This window comes from Strigops habroptila, chromosome 5, assembly GCF_004027225.2.
Source record: "Strigops habroptila isolate Jane chromosome 5, bStrHab1.2.pri, whole genome shotgun sequence".
Lineage (NCBI taxonomy): Eukaryota > Metazoa > Chordata > Aves > Psittaciformes > Psittacidae > Strigops > Strigops habroptila.
Window position 1 is genome coordinate 75553629 of NC_044281.2, and position 21409 is coordinate 75575037.

General features: G+C 37.1%; 2 protein-coding genes across 2 annotated transcripts in view; one reads left to right on the forward strand and one right to left on the reverse strand.

Annotated features, from left to right (window-relative positions):
• Nucleotides 1–6613, forward strand: part of SLC18A2 (solute carrier family 18 member A2) — a 43508-nt gene extending 36895 nt beyond the window's left edge. The window contains exon 16 of the transcript XR_004389912.1: nucleotides 5556–6613. The gene's annotated coding sequence lies outside the window, so the exon portion shown is untranslated. The remainder of the gene's footprint in view (nucleotides 1–5555) is intronic.
• The window catches only part of PDZD8 (PDZ domain containing 8), a 63831-nt gene that overhangs the window by 5126 nt on the left and 37296 nt on the right, over nucleotides 1–21409 (reverse strand). Inside the window, exon 4 of the mRNA XM_030486272.1 lies at nucleotides 1654–1816. Coding sequence (XP_030342132.1) covers nucleotides 1654–1816 — 163 coding nt within the window. The remainder of the gene's footprint in view (nucleotides 1–1653; nucleotides 1817–21409) is intronic.

Sequence of the window (21409 nt, forward strand, 5' to 3'; positions counted from 1 at the left end):
TGACAGTATCTCCAGCCTATGGTAAGATTCAGGAAATTACATGCAAGCTAAGATTTCTTACTGAGCAGACAGTGCAAATAAAGTCATGCAGGGGGTCATGTAAAAATTACTCTTCCCTTGTTCTAGAACAATCATCAACTGCCTGTTTGAAGCAACTCAAAGCCATTTTAAATCACTGGAGCAATGCAATGGGGATTCTGGCAGTACCTAATCATAACAACTCACTGTAGTGCTTAAGCTCTGGTCTGTAAAATCTCTCACATAAAAAATAATATATAAAAAAAAAATAACACTTTTAAACTCCCTGCTAGCAACTGTGCTAGCAGGAGGTTTAAGTAGCTCATAAGTGTATGAGGTTTTATCTTCATAGTATTTTACCACACTAATTCTTCTATATCATCTTAATGACTTAGCAAAACCAAATATAAAATTACTTCACATCTTATTTATACAGTTAATGTTTGGAGAAGAAATGTGTCTGCTGTCACATGCAGGGATATCTGGGATACTACATATAGCTCACCATCACACAGTTCGTTCTGCATTTTTTTCCCTGCCAATGACCATAACGTTTTATTTAGCCCCACAATATCCAGCAGAAAACACTGTGTTATTTCTTAATGATCATAAGCAGGTTTTTATCTGCTCCTTCCACTAAGTGGATTAGCCATTGTTCTTGTTAATGGTTTATTTGTCCTCCAGCCCACTGCCATATTCTGTAGGTCCCCTCCAATTCTCAAGTTTAAAGCAGTAACATTTCCAGTATCTGTTTTTGATTATGGTCTATGACTTCTCTGTTGGTGACAGGGTCCATATAAACCAGAAGCATTCAGGCTGTATCTGGAGATGGTCTAATTTAAAATTGTAAAATATAAAATAGTATCGATCTACTTCATAATGCCCAGGGACTTCAACAGAATCTTTCTTTAAAAAATAATAAACCCTACCCCAAACCAGCAAAACCCCACAACCCACAGTGCACTCTCCTGCAAAAGTCAAGAGTAACCTTTTGCCTCAACACAGCACTTATCTGCAATTCACAATTTGGACAAAGTCTTCAAATAGGAGAACTTCAGAGTAGATTCCTAAATAATACTTAGGCTCCTGCATGTCCAAAAATTGATACTAAAAGTATAAAGATACTATCAAATACTCAGCAGATCTGCTTGGATAACTTCGACAATTTCAGACAATTACTCTGCTAGTCAAAAACGTGTTTGTGCTACTTGTTCCATACTCTAGTACCTTTAGGTTCAAAGCTGAGTATGCAGGCCTAGGATGTAAAACGTTATGGTTTTCTTTTTAGCTAAGCACATTTTATAACATCACTGGAAGAAAATAAGTAGAGAACCTCACCACATCACTATTAGAGCAGTTAATATATTTACATTCAAATGTTTATTCAACTTTATTTTGACTTTTACGTAGCAAAGAGTAAATAAATATGGAAGAAAATTAATGAAATGAATGATTAATTTTGATAATATCTGATAAAATATATTATAAATGTTATGGCCACCTAAAGTGGCCATAATTGTTATGAATGACAGGCATAACTGTAACTGTTGAGAAAGGCAGTTGCACTAAACTGTATGCAGACACATCCTCCTAGTTTACAAGACAACCCTTATTTTGAAAGCTGACATTACTCACTGCCAATGGCTAGAAGTCTGTCTCCTCTCTGTAGATCAGCAGCTGCAGCAGGCGAGTTTGGAGTCACAGTTTCAATGACAACGTGCCCTGTATCATCATCCTTGGACTGCACAAAGCGGAGCGTAAGTCCAATACTTTGCAGAGTCCCTTTCACTAGTTCTGCCTAAAGAGAAAGAAGTTAAAATTATGTTGATTAAACCGACTGCAAGGATTTATGGTTACTAACAATTGTTTAAATAAAATTATACAACTGATACTATTAAAAAAATTACATTAGGACATGCACTGACTTTATTAAACAGATTCTTATATAATTAACCATCTGCCAGTCCAATTTACATCTTTGGAGAAATAGTTTATACACAATTAATAATGATACAGAACTAACCCATGTAAATACAAATCAGCAGGAAAGGCAATATATAGAATCATAGAACGGTTTGGGTTGGAAGGGACCTTAAAGCTCATCCAGTTCCAACCCCCTGCCACAGGCAGGGACACCTTCCACTAGAGCAGGTTGCTCAAAGCCCCTGTGTCCAACCTGGCCTTGAACACTGCCAGGGATGGGGCAGCCACAGCTTCTCTGGACAGCTTGTGCCAGCACCTCAGCACCCTCACAGGGAAGGATTTCCTCTTAACATCTAATCTAAATCTCCCCTCTTTCAGTTTAAAACCATTCCCTCTTGCCTCATCCCTGTATGACCTTGTAAAAATGGCCTTGTAAACATCTCTCATCTTCACAAAAAGCCCCAGTCCTAACAAGCTACACAACCTAATCACCCATTTTATTAGGAATTAGCTTTATTAAAAGGAGCACTGTACAATCCATCTCGGTATCACTTTGAACGTACCACACTGGAATTATAAAACCAATTACTATGAGTAGCTCTTTAATAGTCAATCCAAAAAGGTGCTTGGAATGAGAAAACTATTATGTACTTACACATTGCTAAAGCATATTTAGAACAAATCTAAATTAACAATAACCTTGAAGTTTCTTTAAAGGCTCAGAACCCTTTCCTCATTTATCTTGCAAGATAAATACAAGATAAATATACTTATATAATCTCAAATATCTTATTCTTTAAAAAAGAAAAATTAACCCATACAAATGACTGAGGTGCAATCTCTGTAGTAGAGTTTCGCCCCACACTCATGAACGGATCTCTTACAATTTGGAAGTCCCTACTGAAGAATATGTATCTAGGTAGTAGCCAGTTGTTTGCACACTTCAATGTGTGACTCTTTGGCAACTTTTTTCTTACTAAAAACCATCCTTAATGAATTTTAAAATATATTTCCCTCCTGTACTCCCCCCAAAGCACCTTCTTTCTGGACTCTTCAAATGACTGTCTACTACCATTCCACCAACATATATTCTGTCTATTTGAATGGGGAACTCATAGTCTGTTTCAGCTCCAAGGACAGAAGTTTAATTTGCTTTTTTGATTCCCAAGAACAGAGACACAGACACTGTTTGTAGAAAACCTCCACAGGAAATTTTCTATTTGGTTTCAATTTACTGAGTTTAGGTAGACAGTCTTCCCCTCCATCCTTCTGCATTTACTTTGTTGCTATTTAATTGTCGATGTTTGAACTGTCTGGAGTTGATCCTCCTTTTTTGAGGATGTGTTCGTTTGCTTAGTTTTGTGCAATGGCTGTCCACAGATGAAGTGGATTACTTCAGGACATGAATCTCTCCTTGGCTGTATGGCAGTTCCCATTTACACCAATGAAAGTCTGTGTCCCGGGTTCAGCTACAGCAGTCATTTTTTCTCCTTCTTAGTAGCTGGTGCAGTGCTGTGTTTTTCTCGGGTCAGGCTGGGTATCAGTTGGTGGGTGGTGAGCAATTGCATCCTCTCCCCTTGTTATTTCACTAATCATTATTATTACTGGTGGCAGCAGTAGTGGTTTTGTATTATACCTTAGTTACTGGACTGCTCTTATCTCAACCCCTGAAAGTTACATTCTTTCCATTCTCCTCCCCATCCCTCCGGGAGTGGGGGGAGGAAGAAGGAGTGGAGAGAGCGAGCGGCTGTGTGGTTCCGAGTTACCGGCTGCGCTTAAACCACAACTGTTCTTTGTGGCATCCAACATGGGGCACAAACCCACAACCCTGATGAGTGGTGGGACTTTCAAACACTGGGATACACATTTACCAAAAGCCACCTGGTTGGTCAACACTAGAGGATCTGCCAACAGCGCTGGCCCAGCCTCCAGTACAGTCAGCTCTTGGGATCCTCCTGTCACTCCAGAAACATAAATAGGTTCCACTCCGTGATACTTTGATGGCATCAGGGTACAACAGTGAAAATGCACTGTTCCCAGGCTGAAAGTCAAAAACACAGCACCGCACCAGCTACTAAGAAGGAGAAAAAATGACTGCTGTAGCTGAACCCCGGACTGTATGATAAGTAATTAAATTTTTAAAATTAAACAAAAACCTCTTAAGCGTTAAGAAACAAAGAAAATATATTAGAAATACCCATGGAAACTTAAAAAAATTACTCTTCTGCTTTAGTCCTTTCTTTATATATAATACAGCTTTAAATTAGCAATTCGTAACTGTTGCATGTGCTGTATGGAAACAATATGAACAATTGTTGCAATTTCAAAACAACACCAGTTTAATATTTTAACTGTCAAAACCACAGATGACATGAATTTGCTGTGGCAGCACAGAAACATACAACTAAAAATCTCCTTCTAAAAGTCACTCCCCTATGCCATGAAGCACTGTGTACTGTTATCAAACAATGAGACCACCATTATTTCCAAGATTTGCCACAGAGTCCAAGTACTCAAATCTCAATTCTCCTATAATGGTTCCTTTGAAAAATCTTGCTCTAAATGATTAAGGTTGGGAAAATATTTCCAAACGCTTGTGTTTGGATAGATGACAAAACTGTCACAAGATCAGACAGTAAATTCTCACTTAAGGAACGCTGATGAACATGAATATTACAAAGGACTGAAAAACAAACCATAACCATCTTTTTTCCCCTTAATTTTTGTTATTTCACTAACAAAAGTATGAATCTCTTTACTGAGAGAATTTCAGGAAATAAATGGATGCTTAGATAGAATGATAGAGAAAAAAAAACATCAAACAGGATGGTTTTCCTCTTAACGCTAAGTTATTCTGGCCATTTAATTACACTCCTTTAGGGATACATCTATTTCGATGATAGTTCCTTCTGAAATCTTGCATTAGTTCTGGATCTTAATGCCTAGAACTGGAGATAATTAATAAGACAAGATGTTTTACAGTCCTGGCTCATCCAAGATGGATAGTCTGCTAGCAAAAGAAACATTGCTATAAGATTGTTTGTAACATGAGGTAACTCTCGTGCAATTAATCACTGAGTACATCAGAAAAACATACAAGTCCTGAAGGAAGTTGGCCATCGTAACACTTTTACAGGAGTTACCTTGTGCAAATCTACTTTCTTTTACAGTCTACTTTCTCACCCATTCAAAGAATGGCACAAAGAAGTGACAGGATTTCTAAAGACTCTTCCTTCAGCAAGCAGCAGGCCTTATTTAAAAGCAAACGTCAGCAGGAAAATAAGAGCTGGTACTGAAGTATCTTGCTTTCTGAAGGCAGGCAGCAATGACCTCTAGCCACTGCTGGTACTTGCAGTCATGGCAAACTGTGTGATGAGCAGACACGAGGAAAGGACATAATTAGACAGTAAAAAGGAAGAGAAATGTTACTAAAAGCTTTTTCTTACAGAGTTTGTCAGTAGGGACCCTCATCCTCTTGAGACTCCTTTGAATCCAAGGACTTCTTTGGGCAGATCTCAATAGGGCATGACTTAACAGTGAAAATATTCTCTATTGTGAAACACTGGAAACCTCTGAGGTGATTCCCAGCATTTCACCCTTCCCTCCTCCCGCAGGGCGAGACCACATAAAAGAACAGAGGGACAGCTGGGACCAAAGACACTAAGGTATCTCTGAACATTTGGCTCCCATACAGGGACACCGACCACAGATTACAAGGCCTATGACTCACTGATGGCAAGGAGACTTCCAATATTTTAACAGTATCTGATTGGAAAGCTGTTTTTGGAAGGAGAGCGCCTTTGAACGTAGCAAGCAAAGATCATCTCAACTTTTTATTAACTCTGGCATAGTCACAAGCTTTCTCACGAAGTAAACTGGTTTTATTTATCAACCCAAACCAGACGAATAGCTTCCTTGATTTTTCTTTCTGGCAACTCAAAGATTCACTGAGTATTACCACAATATCTCAAGCTAGCTACAGTGCAGGTAAACACAGTTTCAAGCTCTCCAACACCACTCGCCCCAACAAGCACCTTTGCATACCCAGCACAGCTCCTTTTTATGCCTTTCTGCCCCTACTTCAAATTAAAACTTGATGATAAATGTGGAGAACCAAAGATTGACTGATGTTTCTGGATGGAAACAACAGAAGGGCAAAAATCAGCTAAAAGACACAGAGGTTAGAAGGAAATCGCTGGTAATGAAAGGACGTTTATTATCAAGGAAGCTTGCTGCAAGGGGAAAAAAATTAAAAGCTGTGCCTAGGAGAAAGGGAAATTTTAACCATATTAAAGCAAGACTATTTTAGTTTGATCTAATTAATAGCTCTGTTCCTGCAAATCTTAGTAGTTACTTAAATAAAGAGCAAGACAAAGCAGCTAATACTCCTTGCTTGTCAATGAGAGGCATACATTCAGAGTAATTTATATTGAAAAAGTTAAACTGCGTCATAGAACTTAGAAAACGCAGCATTTTTATAAAGGTAACCAACCCCCAGACACTTTATGAAATCCCTGTGCAACAGAAGAGGAATGAGTGTCTTAGGGAGAAATGAAAAGAAGTCATTTCCTTAGTGCTTTATTATTCCAGAAAAAAAAACAAGAAGTGGACACAAGATGTCCATTCACTTTAAAATTAATAAAACCTTTTGATGTGGGGCAGCGAACGCCTGACTTCTGCAGGACAAAGTCTATAAGCATCGATTTCACAATACAGGCTTTAGTTCATTTATATGCATCAGTACATGAGCCACTGCAGAGCATAACCCCACAACTGCTTTCAGTTCAATACTGGAAGTATGCTCTGGAAATACAATGCAGCAGAAAATTATGTTGTGCCTCACAGCCCTTCCTTACCTCGGCCTTGTTGTTCTGAAAGCTTAGCAGATGTTGGATGTCAGTGAAAAACAAACGGTTTTTCCAACCTTTTTTAACATACTGATCCTGAATTCCACAGCTACAGTGATTATTCAGAAGTTTATAACTCACTAATGCCACTTAAATTGCCAAATAGTTATGTGAGTGTCAACAGAGGAGGCAGCTTTAATCTTCAAATGCTTCATTAAATTGCCAGTCTGAAAGAATTTGTAAATGCAAAGGGATGATAAATAAACAGCCCTGTTACAGGCAACAGACAAATGTGACGCCATTTCATTTACTACTTGCTTCCAAAATGACCTAAGAAGTTAGGTTATTTTTGAATACAGAGGTAAGAATGTCACCAGTAATACTGTAGTCTCATAACTACAATGTAAGTTAATATTAGATACAGCACTTCCATTCAGAATTCCTAAGACAAGACATAATAAATAATACCTATTAATAAATACAGGGATTACAGCATCAGGAAAAGTATGTACAACCACATCTCACTAGTAGTGCATCATTCAGCTAAACTTTAAAAACTATTAGGTGCCTGGAAAAATAAAAAGTCACAAAATTAAGCCACAGCATAACAATCAGAGCATAAGACTCCTGCTTTTAAACCAAATTACTTATTATCAGGAACTAAAAAGGAAATTGTTTTTTGGAAAGCTTAATTTTACTCTGTAACTAATATTCCATGTTTGCTATTTGTAAGTATTAACATAATAAAGCTTTATGAGAATTTAGTAAGCATGTCACATTCTTTCGAACAAATGTTAAGAAAAGCTTGATCACCCAAGCATGTAAAAAAAAAAAAAAAACCTATTTCATTGATTTTACATCAACAAAAGAATAACATTTTTACAAGTGTTTATTATTCCCTATCAGTAGTATGCAACACACTGTACATATCACAAAATGACGCCATGTCAGTGCTGTACTGTAGATAAAAGCTTTATTTTTTTCCGACCTCTCAAAGTTACTAAAGTGGATCTTGGGAATTCTTGCAAGGTACACTCTAGTGTGTTTTGGGGAAAAAGAAGAGATCATGTTTATGAATATGCCTGCAAAGTATTACATTCTCCTAGAGAACCCTGCCTGCTGAGAGGAAAGGAAGGAATATTTCATGTAAGAAAAAAGAAAACCAAAACATTAAAGTACAAAAAGTAGGAAGCCATTCCTCTAGTATGAAGACTCAGATATTTGTATTCTAAAAAATGGGGTTTGGCGTTTATCTTTAAAATATGGACTTTAACATTATTGCTTTTTTCAACGCTATTATTGGATGCAGTCATTATATATGACCTGCACAGTGAAGCAACTGCTAGGTTATGGATATGGGCTAGAGGAGACAGTGAAAGGAACCAGGTACCACCAATCTCATGAGAGACTCCTTAGTAATACTAGACTTACAGGAAAAAAAGAATTTAAAATGTTCTGAGAGGATTTCCATCTATGTTTTAGAGAAGGAGTAGATCTTTTTATTCTTTTGTGACACAGGCTCAAAGCCTAAAACTATGGGGCCAGAGTAGCACAATCCTTTTTCAACCTTTGCTCTAGCTCTCCCACCCCTGCAGCAGGACAACCCTTGAAGTGTTCTGGGGAAACCATCAAGAAAACAATCTCAAATAGTCAGTGTGTGATGTGGACCTTGACCAAAAAAATCCATGATGAGAGAAACACTTCAATTTCCCAGGCTGAAAACTCTCAACAACAGAAAGAGCAGAAAGTTTTCTGAGCATCTGAGAGCAGCCTTCTTCTGGGGATACTTAAATAGTTCAGTACTCAATAAAATATCTACTGATTACCAATTATAAACTGTGTTCACTATTATGTCTTACACATATGTACATGTATTGATACATACACACACTCACACAGTTGCACAGAAATCCATTAAAAATTTGCTTCATAAACCCATTATATAGACTGGGCTTCCCAAGCAACTCTGTGGCTAGGACGCATTCAAATACACAGCAAAACCAGATACAGACCCAAAAAGAACAAACCCAGGAACTGGGTACCTAAAATTGAACAGAGACACGTGCCTTTTCTATATTTACTTTCTATTTCCTTTAGCAGGTTTGGGCATGTGAAAACATGCTGACAGAAGACTATAAAAAATAAAATAAAAAGCTGTATTAATATTAATTGAATAACTAGATTTATACAATGTGACAAAATGAAAAGAAATAATTTCTGTATGAAATTAACTCTACATAGAAAATTGACTTTTCAATATTTATTTTCCTCCCCATTAGAACCAGGCATTAATTACAAAACACTATTAAGAAAAAGGTTGAAGGCAGTCAATGTGAAAGATTATATACTGGCTACCTGAAACATCCGTATACATTGCAGCTACAAGCAGTGCTGTATTCTAAGAAAGCAGTATATAGAAAACACATTTACAAACTTGGAAATTAGTTTACTCATTTGTGGATTAATTTTTTCGAACCATTCATACAATGTGTTTCCTAAGACTGCCTGAATGAAAATCTGAATTTTATTGTTTCAGTAACTGAAGATAAAGCTCAAATCTAAAGCTGCTACTGTTCCAAAGGCTGTATCAAGACTTCTGTAACAGTAATTGACACAGTCTTTCATGCTATGTGATGCTTCGTCCCTACCAAAGAAATATAGACCTTCAATATTGCACTTGGCTGAAAATTTTCATGTATTTTCCTCCCATTCCCAGGTTTATGTTAATTCAGGTAATTTCAAACAAGTTGATTTGTGTCCTTCCCCACCCTTCCATTTTTAATATTTTGCCAAAAGGTATTAGACACATATATTGAATGAACATGTATTTGTTCTAGATATACTAAAATGGGGAGTGTGTGTGTGTGGGTGTGTTGTTTGTTGCTTCAAAATGATTCATAAACATATTTAAATATTTTTAAATATATATGAATAAAACTTTAAATAAGAAATTAAAAGGAAAATTTCTGCTGCTTATTAAAAAAAAGTAATTTGTCAAACAGGAATCCTGAAGATTCAAATGACCAAATTATTGTTCTTGCGAAATTCATTTTACAGTACACAACTGAGCAACTGCCAAAAAGATATTCTTCTGCAAATTTGGCTTAATGTGCAGAAATTATTCAGTAGCTATTTAGAAAAAGAAAACATCTTATAAAACTATTAAAAACTTAACATGTGAAACCAAAATAAGTTTGGAAAAGCCAACAGCTGCAGAATGAGTTTTCATCATAAGTAGATACCACAAAACTTCATGGCAAACATAAGAGAATTACAATGAATAAAAAAAATATTCATGTTTTGTCAGAAATCTGTTTCCAGAGGGACATTACAGATTTTATTTAGGTGCATAACTACTTTCTCTTAATACATCCTACACCACTTAGTTTGACAGTTAAAACATCCATGTCTCTAGCCAATGTTCACTGCAGTGTTTGCAGTGTGCTTCTGGATCAGGCTGATACTTCTAATTTTAGACAGTTTTAATTACTTGCTTTTTGCTTTACTTGCTGTTCAGCTTTCCTCCACTGCAGCTTTTATCCTGCTCTGAAAACCCGTGACTCTAGCGAGGCTTTTCCATAGCTGTCCTCAGCAGCCATCCACTTGCCTCATCTATCATCCACTAGAAGTCACCCTTTTTACACTGATCTTTAACACCAGAAACCTCTGAACCTCTGACATGTTCTGTCTTGAAAACAGTAGTCATCAGTAAAACAAACAGCCAACACTCAAGATCATCTTGAGAATTAATATTCACACCATTTTTCTAATACAAATATTCGCAATATCAGAAATTACATACCTCTGGGTAGTTTTATTCCGTACTGTCGGTTTTGCAATTACTGCATTTTTATATATATATATATATATTTGTGTTCTATATCATATCAGCTGAAAATGCTTGCAGATTGGACTGTACATAACCAATCAAAACACAACTATTAACTGGCAAATGAGGTGTCAATGGCACTACTGATCATTTGTACTGTACATGGCTTTATGGGACCGACTGCACTTTTGCGCCTTTTTGGGTGTCACTGAACAGATACTAAAATCACTAGCTTGTGGACTCTTCGTGTTTCCTTGAAAGGAACTTTATAAAATTACCCATTTCTAATACAATGGATTGACTCAAGCATTCACCCACCACAACGAGGTCTCTGCAAGTTCAGTGTTTAGTGCCACAGACTTCTAACAGGGAGCTCCGACCGCTGGTTAAAGCAGAGGAATGACATAGCCATTCCAAAAGGTACAGTTTAAGTTCAAACACTAGAAAATAAAGCATTCAGAGAGAAGTTAAAAAATGCTGGAGTCCTAAAGCTCTTTAAAAGGGCCAGTGCTATTAAGTTGTGAAAAAACTCTGCTCCAGAAAAATATTGTGGTTACTGTCCTACTCAGCACATGACTCACATACCACTTTCCTATTTCTTCTCACCTAAGAACAGTAAAAACCAATACCAACCAACCCCAACCCCCGCCCAAAGACACACATGAAACACTTTTGCCTTCAAAAGACTTGTTACATTTACTGCCATCTGGAAGTGGCCAGTAAGTAATCGGCTCTTACGCGCTCCTTTGACTAAAACATCGGCATGTATGTGATGACTTTAAAGCTGGCAGTTTGTATTCCGATGTCACAAAGTAGTCATCACATGATGGATTAGCCCTTTCTGGGTTTGATATTAAGACAACACTAAATCTTAGTACAGATAAGTTGGTACTGCTGAGTTATTTCAAGTATATCAAATGCTGTACTGCAATATGCACCTATCTTCAGTTGCTTTGAGAGTGTCTATCTATTTTTGCTATTCGCCTCTGGTTTTAATCACTTATGTGCCTTTCAAGTATCTTCAAGCATAACAATTTTCTCCAAGCTACACTGGCTGCAGTTTTTAAGGGCCAGAATTTCCCATTAATGGGTAGGTCACATTTCAGCCACCCAACTTAACAAAAAAAAGAATTTAAAACAATAATTTAAGTGTGACACACTATTTCTGTTTAAACAAACAAATAGCATTATAAATGAGAAAGTCTGTACAGCAAATGTGTCACAGAAAGAGGAATCAGACTTACAAGCAGTGGACTCACTACCTCTCCTTTTTAGCAATGTCTGGAACAGTCGCTAGCTTTGCCATTTGTGGAATTTTAGGAACAATAGCTTTTTAATGACAATAAAACAGTGAAAAAAAAAAATAGAATTGGGATGTTAAGATTTTTTGCTGTTAATTTTTCCAGCTATGTGAACTGCGGTCTGTGCATGGGGAGACACAGCTACCTCCGATGAAGGCTGCAGTTTTCATGTTTGGTTTTTTTTTACTTTTATGAAGCAGCATATTTATTTGTTGAGATTTTTTTTAACAGTCATCTCACACAGCAAGATTTATTTTCTGTTCTATATATCTTATTAAAAAAGTTACAAAATACGATGTTAATTTGGACCAAGATTACATTTAAGTAGTAATTCATTAAGGCCATAATACTGCAAATGTTACACACATGTCTAACTTCACCATCATGAGCTTATTTGCCCGAAATAAATGCGACAATTCACGGTAAAGTCAAACATCTGCATGTCTGCCTGATGAGCACCAAAAACATTTAACAGCAGCAAAATCCAAAACAGGCTAGTTACTGAACAAAATACTGAGCTACATCTTATTTTCCTCCATACTTCTGACACGTTGCTGGTACTCTTTGACTAAGCTACTAGTAAAACAAGTGTACCCTCCAACTAAGGTAAGGTGAAACAGGTTACGTGACAAGCAAAAGTAAACTGTTTCTGCAATTACAATGAATTGCTGAGGCATTCTTACTAAACGGCAATTACAGGAGTTGAATGGAGGAGTTAAAGACAAAGCAGCAGAAAACCTGCATTTAACTTGGAAGTGTCAGAAGCAGGTAAAATGCTTTACGTGGAGCTCTTCTACAGGGAGCAATTTAGTACAAACAGCAATGTAGCTCTTCTTTAAGTGCTCTTACTCACTGACATCCTTTTATTCTTTATTAAACCCAACTGTGATGATTTCCTTTGTCCCTGAAAAAAATCGAAGAGATTGATTCCTCCTCCCCCCCCCCAAAAAAAAATCTTATATCACTATTTATGTCTTTGATAGAAAAAAGACTTCCTTTAATATTGCTTAAGCATGACTCGGTCATCATATAAATATTTCCTAAAAAACTTGGGTAGTTTAATAGCAAATACTGAACTAAGGTTACTGAAACTGGATATTAAATAAAAGCAGATTAAGTTCATTAGTAATACCATGTGTGACACCAAACCAATATAAAGTTTACCTAGTTAATGGTTTTCTTTGTTTAAATCTGTTATGAATCGCTACAATGCAAATTACAAAGAATTAATGAGAACATAGGAATTCATGCACATAAGAAAGTGGTGAACCCAGGGGTTTGTTCATCTCCAAGATGGAAGCAAATAAATTGGAAAACATTCAAGTGTATACATTAAAAGCAAAGCCTCTAAACCAGCTAGTAATGACTCATATTTATCTTGGAAGTACCTAATTAATAGTGATAAACCTGTTGCTATTAGTCTTCATGTAATAAATTAAAAATATTAGCCTATCAGGTAAAAGTTCTTTATAACAGAAATAATATTCATGGTGAAGAGTTTTCTCCTCCACATAGAGAAACTGCTTGGCAGTTTTGACTATCACACCCAGCAGCATTACCCACCTGATTACTGACATGGATATTGCCATCAAAACTGAAACTATGAAAAGTTATTACCCGCTGTAGTTACAGTAACATGCACCACAGATGCTAGTTTCTATGGAAATAAAATATACAATACTACTTTCTAAGGCATATAAATCATAACTCTTAGATCTCACTAATGGGCTTAGAAGTCACATTTGAAAGGGCTTAAAAGTTTCATTTCTGATGGAAAAAATGTTGGTGGAAAGAGTAAGTGCATTACTTAGAGGCTGATTTTATTCTGGAGCAGAAGTGTTTTCTTTAGAGCAACAGCAATGCTAATGGCAGAGTTACATTTGGAGTACAGTGCATCTTCCGAAATGAGCAGGAGCTTCACAAATACTCTTCGCCTGGGAATCTTCAGACAAAGCCCTGGATCTGGGATAGGAGAGGAAGCCCTGCTGCAGCTCTGCTCTGAGGCAGAGCTTGGTGCTGGCAGAGGCAGTGGCAGTCCCAAGAGAGACCGAAGCCACAAGCGCAGCACTGGTCTTCCTGACTCCCCTGCAGCCTGGCTGACCCCTTATGTTTGCCTCAGCTCTAACAGAATCAGCACCTTAAGTTTTGTACCAAAGTTGAGGAAATCAAGCAATGTCATTTGACTTACTAAACATGCAACATGTTTAAGCAGTTACTTATACAAGCATCTGCAAAAAATATGTAAAACACCTATATTCTTACAACCAAACCATTACAATTCTGGGTAATACACATTAGACTCTTATCGATAAGACAGTCAAAGCAAGAGGGACCTCACAGTCAAAGCAAAAGGGACATCACATGTACCTAGAACCAATATAATTATACAATTTGAAATATCATGAGTTCAATGAACACAGTTTGTTATTTCTGCACTGCATAAACTTCTTGACAACAGTTACATTTCTCATCAATATTAATGGCTAAATGGCTATTAAAGAAAAGCACAAGCCTAAATAATACTGTGTGACCCAATCACTTCTCAGACTCCTGCATTCCCACAGAACTAGCTAAACCCAAAGGAACTCAAGCAGTCGGATTAAAAAGATTCATCATCATAACAGCTCTTCAGAGATGAAACAGAAGATCCATCTGTATCAAAACAAAGTTCCTATTCCATACAACCCCGCAACCCCACCCTTTGCCTGGTAAAACCAGAAGATCCCTTTTCTTCTGAAATTCTGCATTACCAAGGCCAGAAGAGATGAGAATTTATCTCTAGTTTATTCCAAATAATTGCTGTAAGGCAGCCAAGGTTTTGTATATAATAATCTTCCTCTACATAGAAAGGCAGCCAAACCACATAGGGTTGTTTTCAATTAACTTCTGGAAAAAACACTGCAGTATACACACACAACTATATAGCTAGTGAAGATTTCCATAACCATACGTCTATTTCTGGTTATTTTGTTGAACACATCACATCACATCAATTTGTTTATGGTTATAGGGCACAAGTTGCTGCCAGGCAGTGAAACAGCAGCTCAATGTCACATCTAATTACTAGCACCAAGACAACAGCACACCTAGAAGCCAGATTTTCATACTGATACTGTTCATCACTTACAAAAATTGCCACAACTATTAAACTGAAAAAGATTTTTACACCAACTAAGTCAAACACTGACAGTTCACTTTGCAAAAGAAATCAATACCCAGCTCTATTTGATTTGCACTTGGAAAACAGCTTAGATTATTTCCTCCCCCCAACACACATAAAGTTCACTTCCCAACATATCCAAGGAATGATCTGGACACTGAACTTCAGCTGTAAATTGGAATCAACATGCTATTCAGCTTTGTAACTTAGCTTCCAAACGCTTCATGAAAATCCAAAGGTCTTAAGTTTTCATAGAATTATAGAAAGGTTCGGCTTGGAAGGGACCTTTGTGTTACAGCTTTCTCTCCATGTAATGTATATGATCATAACCGGCTAACGAAAAGGAGGATTTCACCCTCCCCGTATAGTTAGATATCTGAATGACAAGAAAATAGAATTGCTATAATTACTTGGACAAAGAACTGGATATCCTCCATTTCTAGACTATGAAAAAGCTTTATTATAATAGATGTTCAAAACCCAAACCAAACAAAACCCGCTTAGCCATGCCACAAAGATTCCTGTTAAATATTTGAGACTGGGATTGTGCATTACTACGAGGCTTAGTCACAACTCTGGCACAAATCTCTCCCACAGTTTACCTCCCCCCATCATTTCTGGAGGTAGCAGAATATATGAGTTCTTCAGAAACCAATCACAAAACACTAACTTCTGCACTAAAGCATGCAGAAGTGCCAAAAGAAAAACACTCTTCTAGAAACAGCTTAGGAGGAGTCAAAAAAGTAGTAATAAAATTTACAAGAGGAGTAGGACACTGCCTGTAATGGAAGCTGAAGTTCAACAATTTTGACTGATTTGGGTTTTTTCGAGTATTTCTGGCTAAGGGAAGTAATATATACCAATTCCTCATCTCCCTATCATAAGGTAAATGAAAGAATGAACAGGAAATTATGTCAAGCTTGAAAACTTCTTCTTTAACTTCAGCACTCACTGTAAAACTTCCTATACCCTAGGTTTATGCTCTATTATTTTTAAATTAGCAACAGATCTTATTGATAGTTGGTGAAATATATAAGAAGAACACCCCACAGATCTCATAACACATCGATTTCCCTTTCCCCACCAGAAACAGGGCTTGCTTGGGCCTGTGACCAATTTCCTTCCCCAAAGAATCTAGAACTCATTTAATGTAAAAATGAACAAAAAATTAGGCAATACTATAGAACGCCTGAGAAATACATATATTTTAAGAAGATAAGTCATATTGAACAAAGTGTGTGACGTAGAAGACTGTCAAATGCACATGTACAACAGAAGCTGTCCTTAAGTAGATCGTGTTTACTTAAAAGTGGTAGGATAGTGGTAATATCCTACATATTACAGGGATAGAATTCACATCAGTTCTGAAACCATGAGTTATTTCTTTGATTTGTTCATAAATGGCACATTCAATACTAAGTATGCAAAGTCTGAGGTTTCCCTTTTAAATTGCTATGGTTTTAAATATTTTATTTTAAAACCTACAGGCTTAAATTAAAAGCTCTACCAAATGAAATGTGCAGTGTGCCAAATGATGAAATACCTTATAGTAAAACAAAAAGTACAAAATATGACATCTCTTATAGCAAAGCTTAAGGTTATAAAAATCACAAATTTAATGGTTAACTTGCTCCCAGTTTGTTATACAGTCACTGAACTCCCACCATAGTTCATGAGAATAAGAGATGTGCTAACTCAAAGAAAAAATGGTTTGCTTTTATAACCTCTAGAACTGAGTAAAAAGCTAAGAAAAAAATAAATTATAGTATTACAGAAATTATATCCTGTCAGAATTGGGGGGGGGGGGGCAAAAACACAGCATATGTAGAGATGGGGGGGAAAGGAGGATGGAGATCAAAAACATTAGATGTGGACTGGAGAACTGCAATCTGCAAGTCCACAGGTGCAGAACCATGACAAAACACTCCTAATTTTTCCATTCCCCATGACTTCTGATTATTAAAACATTGTTAATCTACATCAACTACCAAGAAACCCACAGCTTAAACTCAGATTTTCTACTACCTATTTGTGTACAATGTTACACTTAGGTAGGAACTGCCATGTGTATATTACTGTATATTCAGAGAAAGGTATGAAGAATTGTCTTTTTTTGCAATAGGAAAGAAAAGACAATTTAGGGAGCTAAAAAAGCAAAACTATCTGGGCAGTGCTTTTTTTCTTTGACTTACATACTTTCATACCATTTGAACAAGAGCATTGCAAGCTAATTAAATGTGAGGTAATTCTACACTACTAAATCATACAAATACCAAAATCAGCTGCAGTTTAGGCATTTTCAGCAGAAGCATCATTCATTTTTTGCCATTTTCATACAACGACAAATTTCAGATTTGAAGTGGGAACGGTATTTTGCATACAAAGCAGCTCAAGGTTAAAAGCAACATGCAAGGATAGTAACTTGGGTATGATAATGAAATCAAATAATATGTTGCTTATAATTATTGGAGGAGCTATGGTTTTATTACATGGACAGCGAACATGCTTGCTTCCATGGAGAATATACGGGGTTTGAAACAGATATTAAACTTATGCCTCCAGACTTAAATGATGCTCATTGACATAACTACCTCAATATATGAGGCTAAATATGATTTTCTGAACTGTTAAACAACAAGAAATTGTAATACTAACAGAAACTCATCAAAAATTTATCTATACACTAGATATGACCCCTAGCCAAGAGTCACATTATACCAAGTATTTAAGATAAGTGGCAGCAATACTCAGGGAATGGAACTAAAGATATTTTGGGGGAAGGGGTGAAGTGATAGACACTCAGAAAAGCCTGTCTGCATGTACAGTGCATTCATTCACATTCTGCCTATCAGCAATACTCTCTCTCGCAGAAAGTATTCCTTTCAAGTGTTTCTGGCCAACTGACAGATACTAGCTGCCTGCTCATTCAGCATTCTCAAATTGCTATTCTGTCTTTAATACATGATATGTAGAAGATACCTATAGATAAAGAATGACTATACACTCCAAGTTCATAATCTACCTGAAAAATCTTTCTTCAGCAATGGTAGGTTAACCATTGCTCTCCTATCCTGGGTTTATGCTGTTGCCTCAACAGAAATCCCATCTTAAAAAAATAAATAAATAATAGATCAATCTATTCTATTGACAACAGAATTTATACTCCTGCACTTTGCATTTAACAATACATAACACTGGATGCTTACCTAGTCATCTGTAGGACTGCTAGATGCCGGCCACCAGGAAGGACATAGCAAGAAAAAGAAAATGAAATCTAGCTTTCAAAAGGATGAAGAGGAAGAATTCCTTTCAGAAGTTGGCGAAATTACTCCCCAGTAAAACATAAAAGTACAAAATAACAAAGAGTGCAAAGTTTCAACAGCAAAGATTTATTTCTGATCTAGACAGAAGAGCAGTAAGAGGAAGGAATTTGCCTGCACCTCTCCTGTTCTACTACTGCTTTGCAGAGGAGGCGGCCCAGGATGCAATCAGTCAAGACCCATATAGCATCCTTCCCTGAACTGTTCTTCCTGCAGCCGCAGCAACATTCCTTGTTTCCCTTTTACTGTAACTTGGAAATATTTATTTCAGCATTTGAAGGCTGGGGGTTTGGCAATATCGAAAAAGATCGCTTTGCTCCACTAAATTATTTTTTGAACGTGCAGAAAAGAGTTTATTCTGTCCAGGATACATTTCCAGTGCCTTTATAGGTTACTACTCCCAGCTGTCAAAACAAATCCAGAAATGAAACTCATCTCTGTAAAAGTAAATTGTGTGTTCTTAGCTAGAATCAGACTGTTTTCTCGCAAAATCTCATTTACTTTCGTTCCAATTATTAGATATGAGAGAATACTGCTTTAATGGCCTTTCATAAAATTACTTCCTCCTAGTAGCTATTTTTAAAGCTCAGGAATTCATTACAATTCTTGGTTACCTCAATCATATGTAACCGAGACTGTGGTTCCTAACGCACTTCTACACATCAGCTGGCAAGAATCTGAATGCCTTTGCTCATAAAGGCAGCCAAAAGTTTGTTTCTAGTTATTACAACCATATTTTTAGAATATATGTTATTTCAGATTGCCTTCCAATAGCTAAAACATCAAGAAATGTAGGGGAAATAGAAACATTAATTAAACCTGGCAAAAAACTTTGAATAAAAGAATTCTTTGCTCAAGCATCGTTTGCAAGGAATAAAAATCCATCATAGATCTTCCCATGTTTTGGGTAAACACCCACTGTAGCCAGACTGCAGGAGTTGAATAAATGAAAACAAAAATACTACATATTTAATACTTTCTCTCTCCAGCAGGTCTGTAAGCTCAGGCACAGCCTCAGTGTAATTTCATTACAGAGTTTTTAGGCTAAAAATGCCTGGACTGCCTACAACACAAAGAAATTTTCCTCCATCTGAAGCCATCCCTATAGCAGTAGCCCTGGACTGGTCTCATGACTAAATCACTCTTTTTATGAATTATTTTTAGTCAAAAATAGTCCAGATAGTTCTGCTGCCTTCCCTCTCTGGGACCAGATTACCTCCAGAGGTCTCTTCCATTCTGAATTACTCTGACTCTAGTCTAATAACGAAACAGATATCATGTGCAGATATCATTTAAGCCTTATTTGGAATTATACACATATTATATCTACATATCTTTCTTCATATATATATGTTATTTATATATATATATATATGAAAAAATGCTTGAAATCTAGCCAATTTTCCTCCCTAAGCCAGCTGTTTAACATTTCTGATAGTACCACCACACATTTCCTGGGAGTTTCTATAACCTACAGATAACATAGACTAATCAGGCACTTTAAAGATCCCACGCTAGCCAAATATTTACAGCTGCTCTACTCCCATGACCTTACTACTCCTATGACTTTGTTGGTAGTATTATTCTTGTCGTACATCCTCTGCTCTCTGTTTATGCAGCTGAATTGATGCCGTTATTCGTCACCACACCTGCTCTCCTGCACCAAGCTAAGTCATTATTTGTTCTGCCTCACTACTGTGCCTGCTTTCTGCTTTAATAATTAACAGATATTACATCTCTAAGAGCTTCTTAGAAAACTGGTTTGGTTAAGGAACATAATTCCTAGCATCTAGGGTATTTTATTTACTGGAAGCTTTCAAAGAAATTCCAGCTAACTGAACCCTTTTTCCTGAACTCCTTATTTTTCCTTGCTGACAGGGCTGCTTAATTACCAGGACTCTTGCCCTGGCCTTCCTAAGCCTCCATGCTGAACACAGACTACAGTATTCCACTCCTAACACATCTTACCCCACCCTAAGTGGAAAGACTTCTCCAGGTCCAAACCACGTGCCTGCAATTCAGGCATGTTCTTATCAGCCTTGAAACTACAAAACCAACCCTGCCAACAAACACACTCACTCCTACCTCTTCCTTAACTTCCCTGTACTTTAATAGACATGACAGCTAAGAAAACTCAGGAGCACCCTCAAAATTCCCATTGCATCAATACTCAGCACTAGACTTTACTCCTCCAAAGTAAAGCAACAGTTCAAAGACTTAACAAACAACTACCAAGGCAAGTGTAGATGCTTCATTTTAGGTATCACAAGAAATGAAGTTAGCTAGACAGAAGAATATAATTACTGCACATCACTACTGTTTCTTTTCCGTTCTGAGCTATTTTATGGGATTTGAGATGTACATATCAGATCCAGCCTGTCTTGCTCACAGATCCCCCTTCTCAAATACTTAATATACAGGCAGTTAGAGTCCTCCAAGTTTGCTTTTTTTTCCTCCTGTGCTGACATGTGAAATGCTTTCTTTCCATGATCTTTGATGCTTCACACAAAAGGACTTGGACATCAGCCTCACTGCATAACCTAAACCACTGTCCCTAAACCCAAACCCAAGCAACCCACCTCCCTGCCACCCCACAGGAGGTGAAGTTTAACCCAAGCTACAACAACTCCTCAGTTACTTCTTCACTATGCACCCCACAAACAGAAAAAAATGCCTGATGACCTTTTGCAGACAGACCTGTGGCACACACCAGTGACAAAGCAAATTTTATAGGGTACTTTTTAGCTCATTTAGGAGACAAAAGAGGAGCAGCAAGCCAGCCAACACTGATAATGCAATTGGCAATCTAACAGTTGCTCAAAGCAGCATATGCCTACATTTACTTTTTAGCTCATATTAAGTGTGTGCTTTTGAGGTAAAACCTCCCATGGTCTCCACCTACTCCACAAAATGCTCCTGGAAAACACAAAGGGCATTCCCTCCAGAGGAAGCTACACCTGGCAATATCCTCCTAACCCACGGTGACTCCAGGATGACAGACCAGAAGCAGA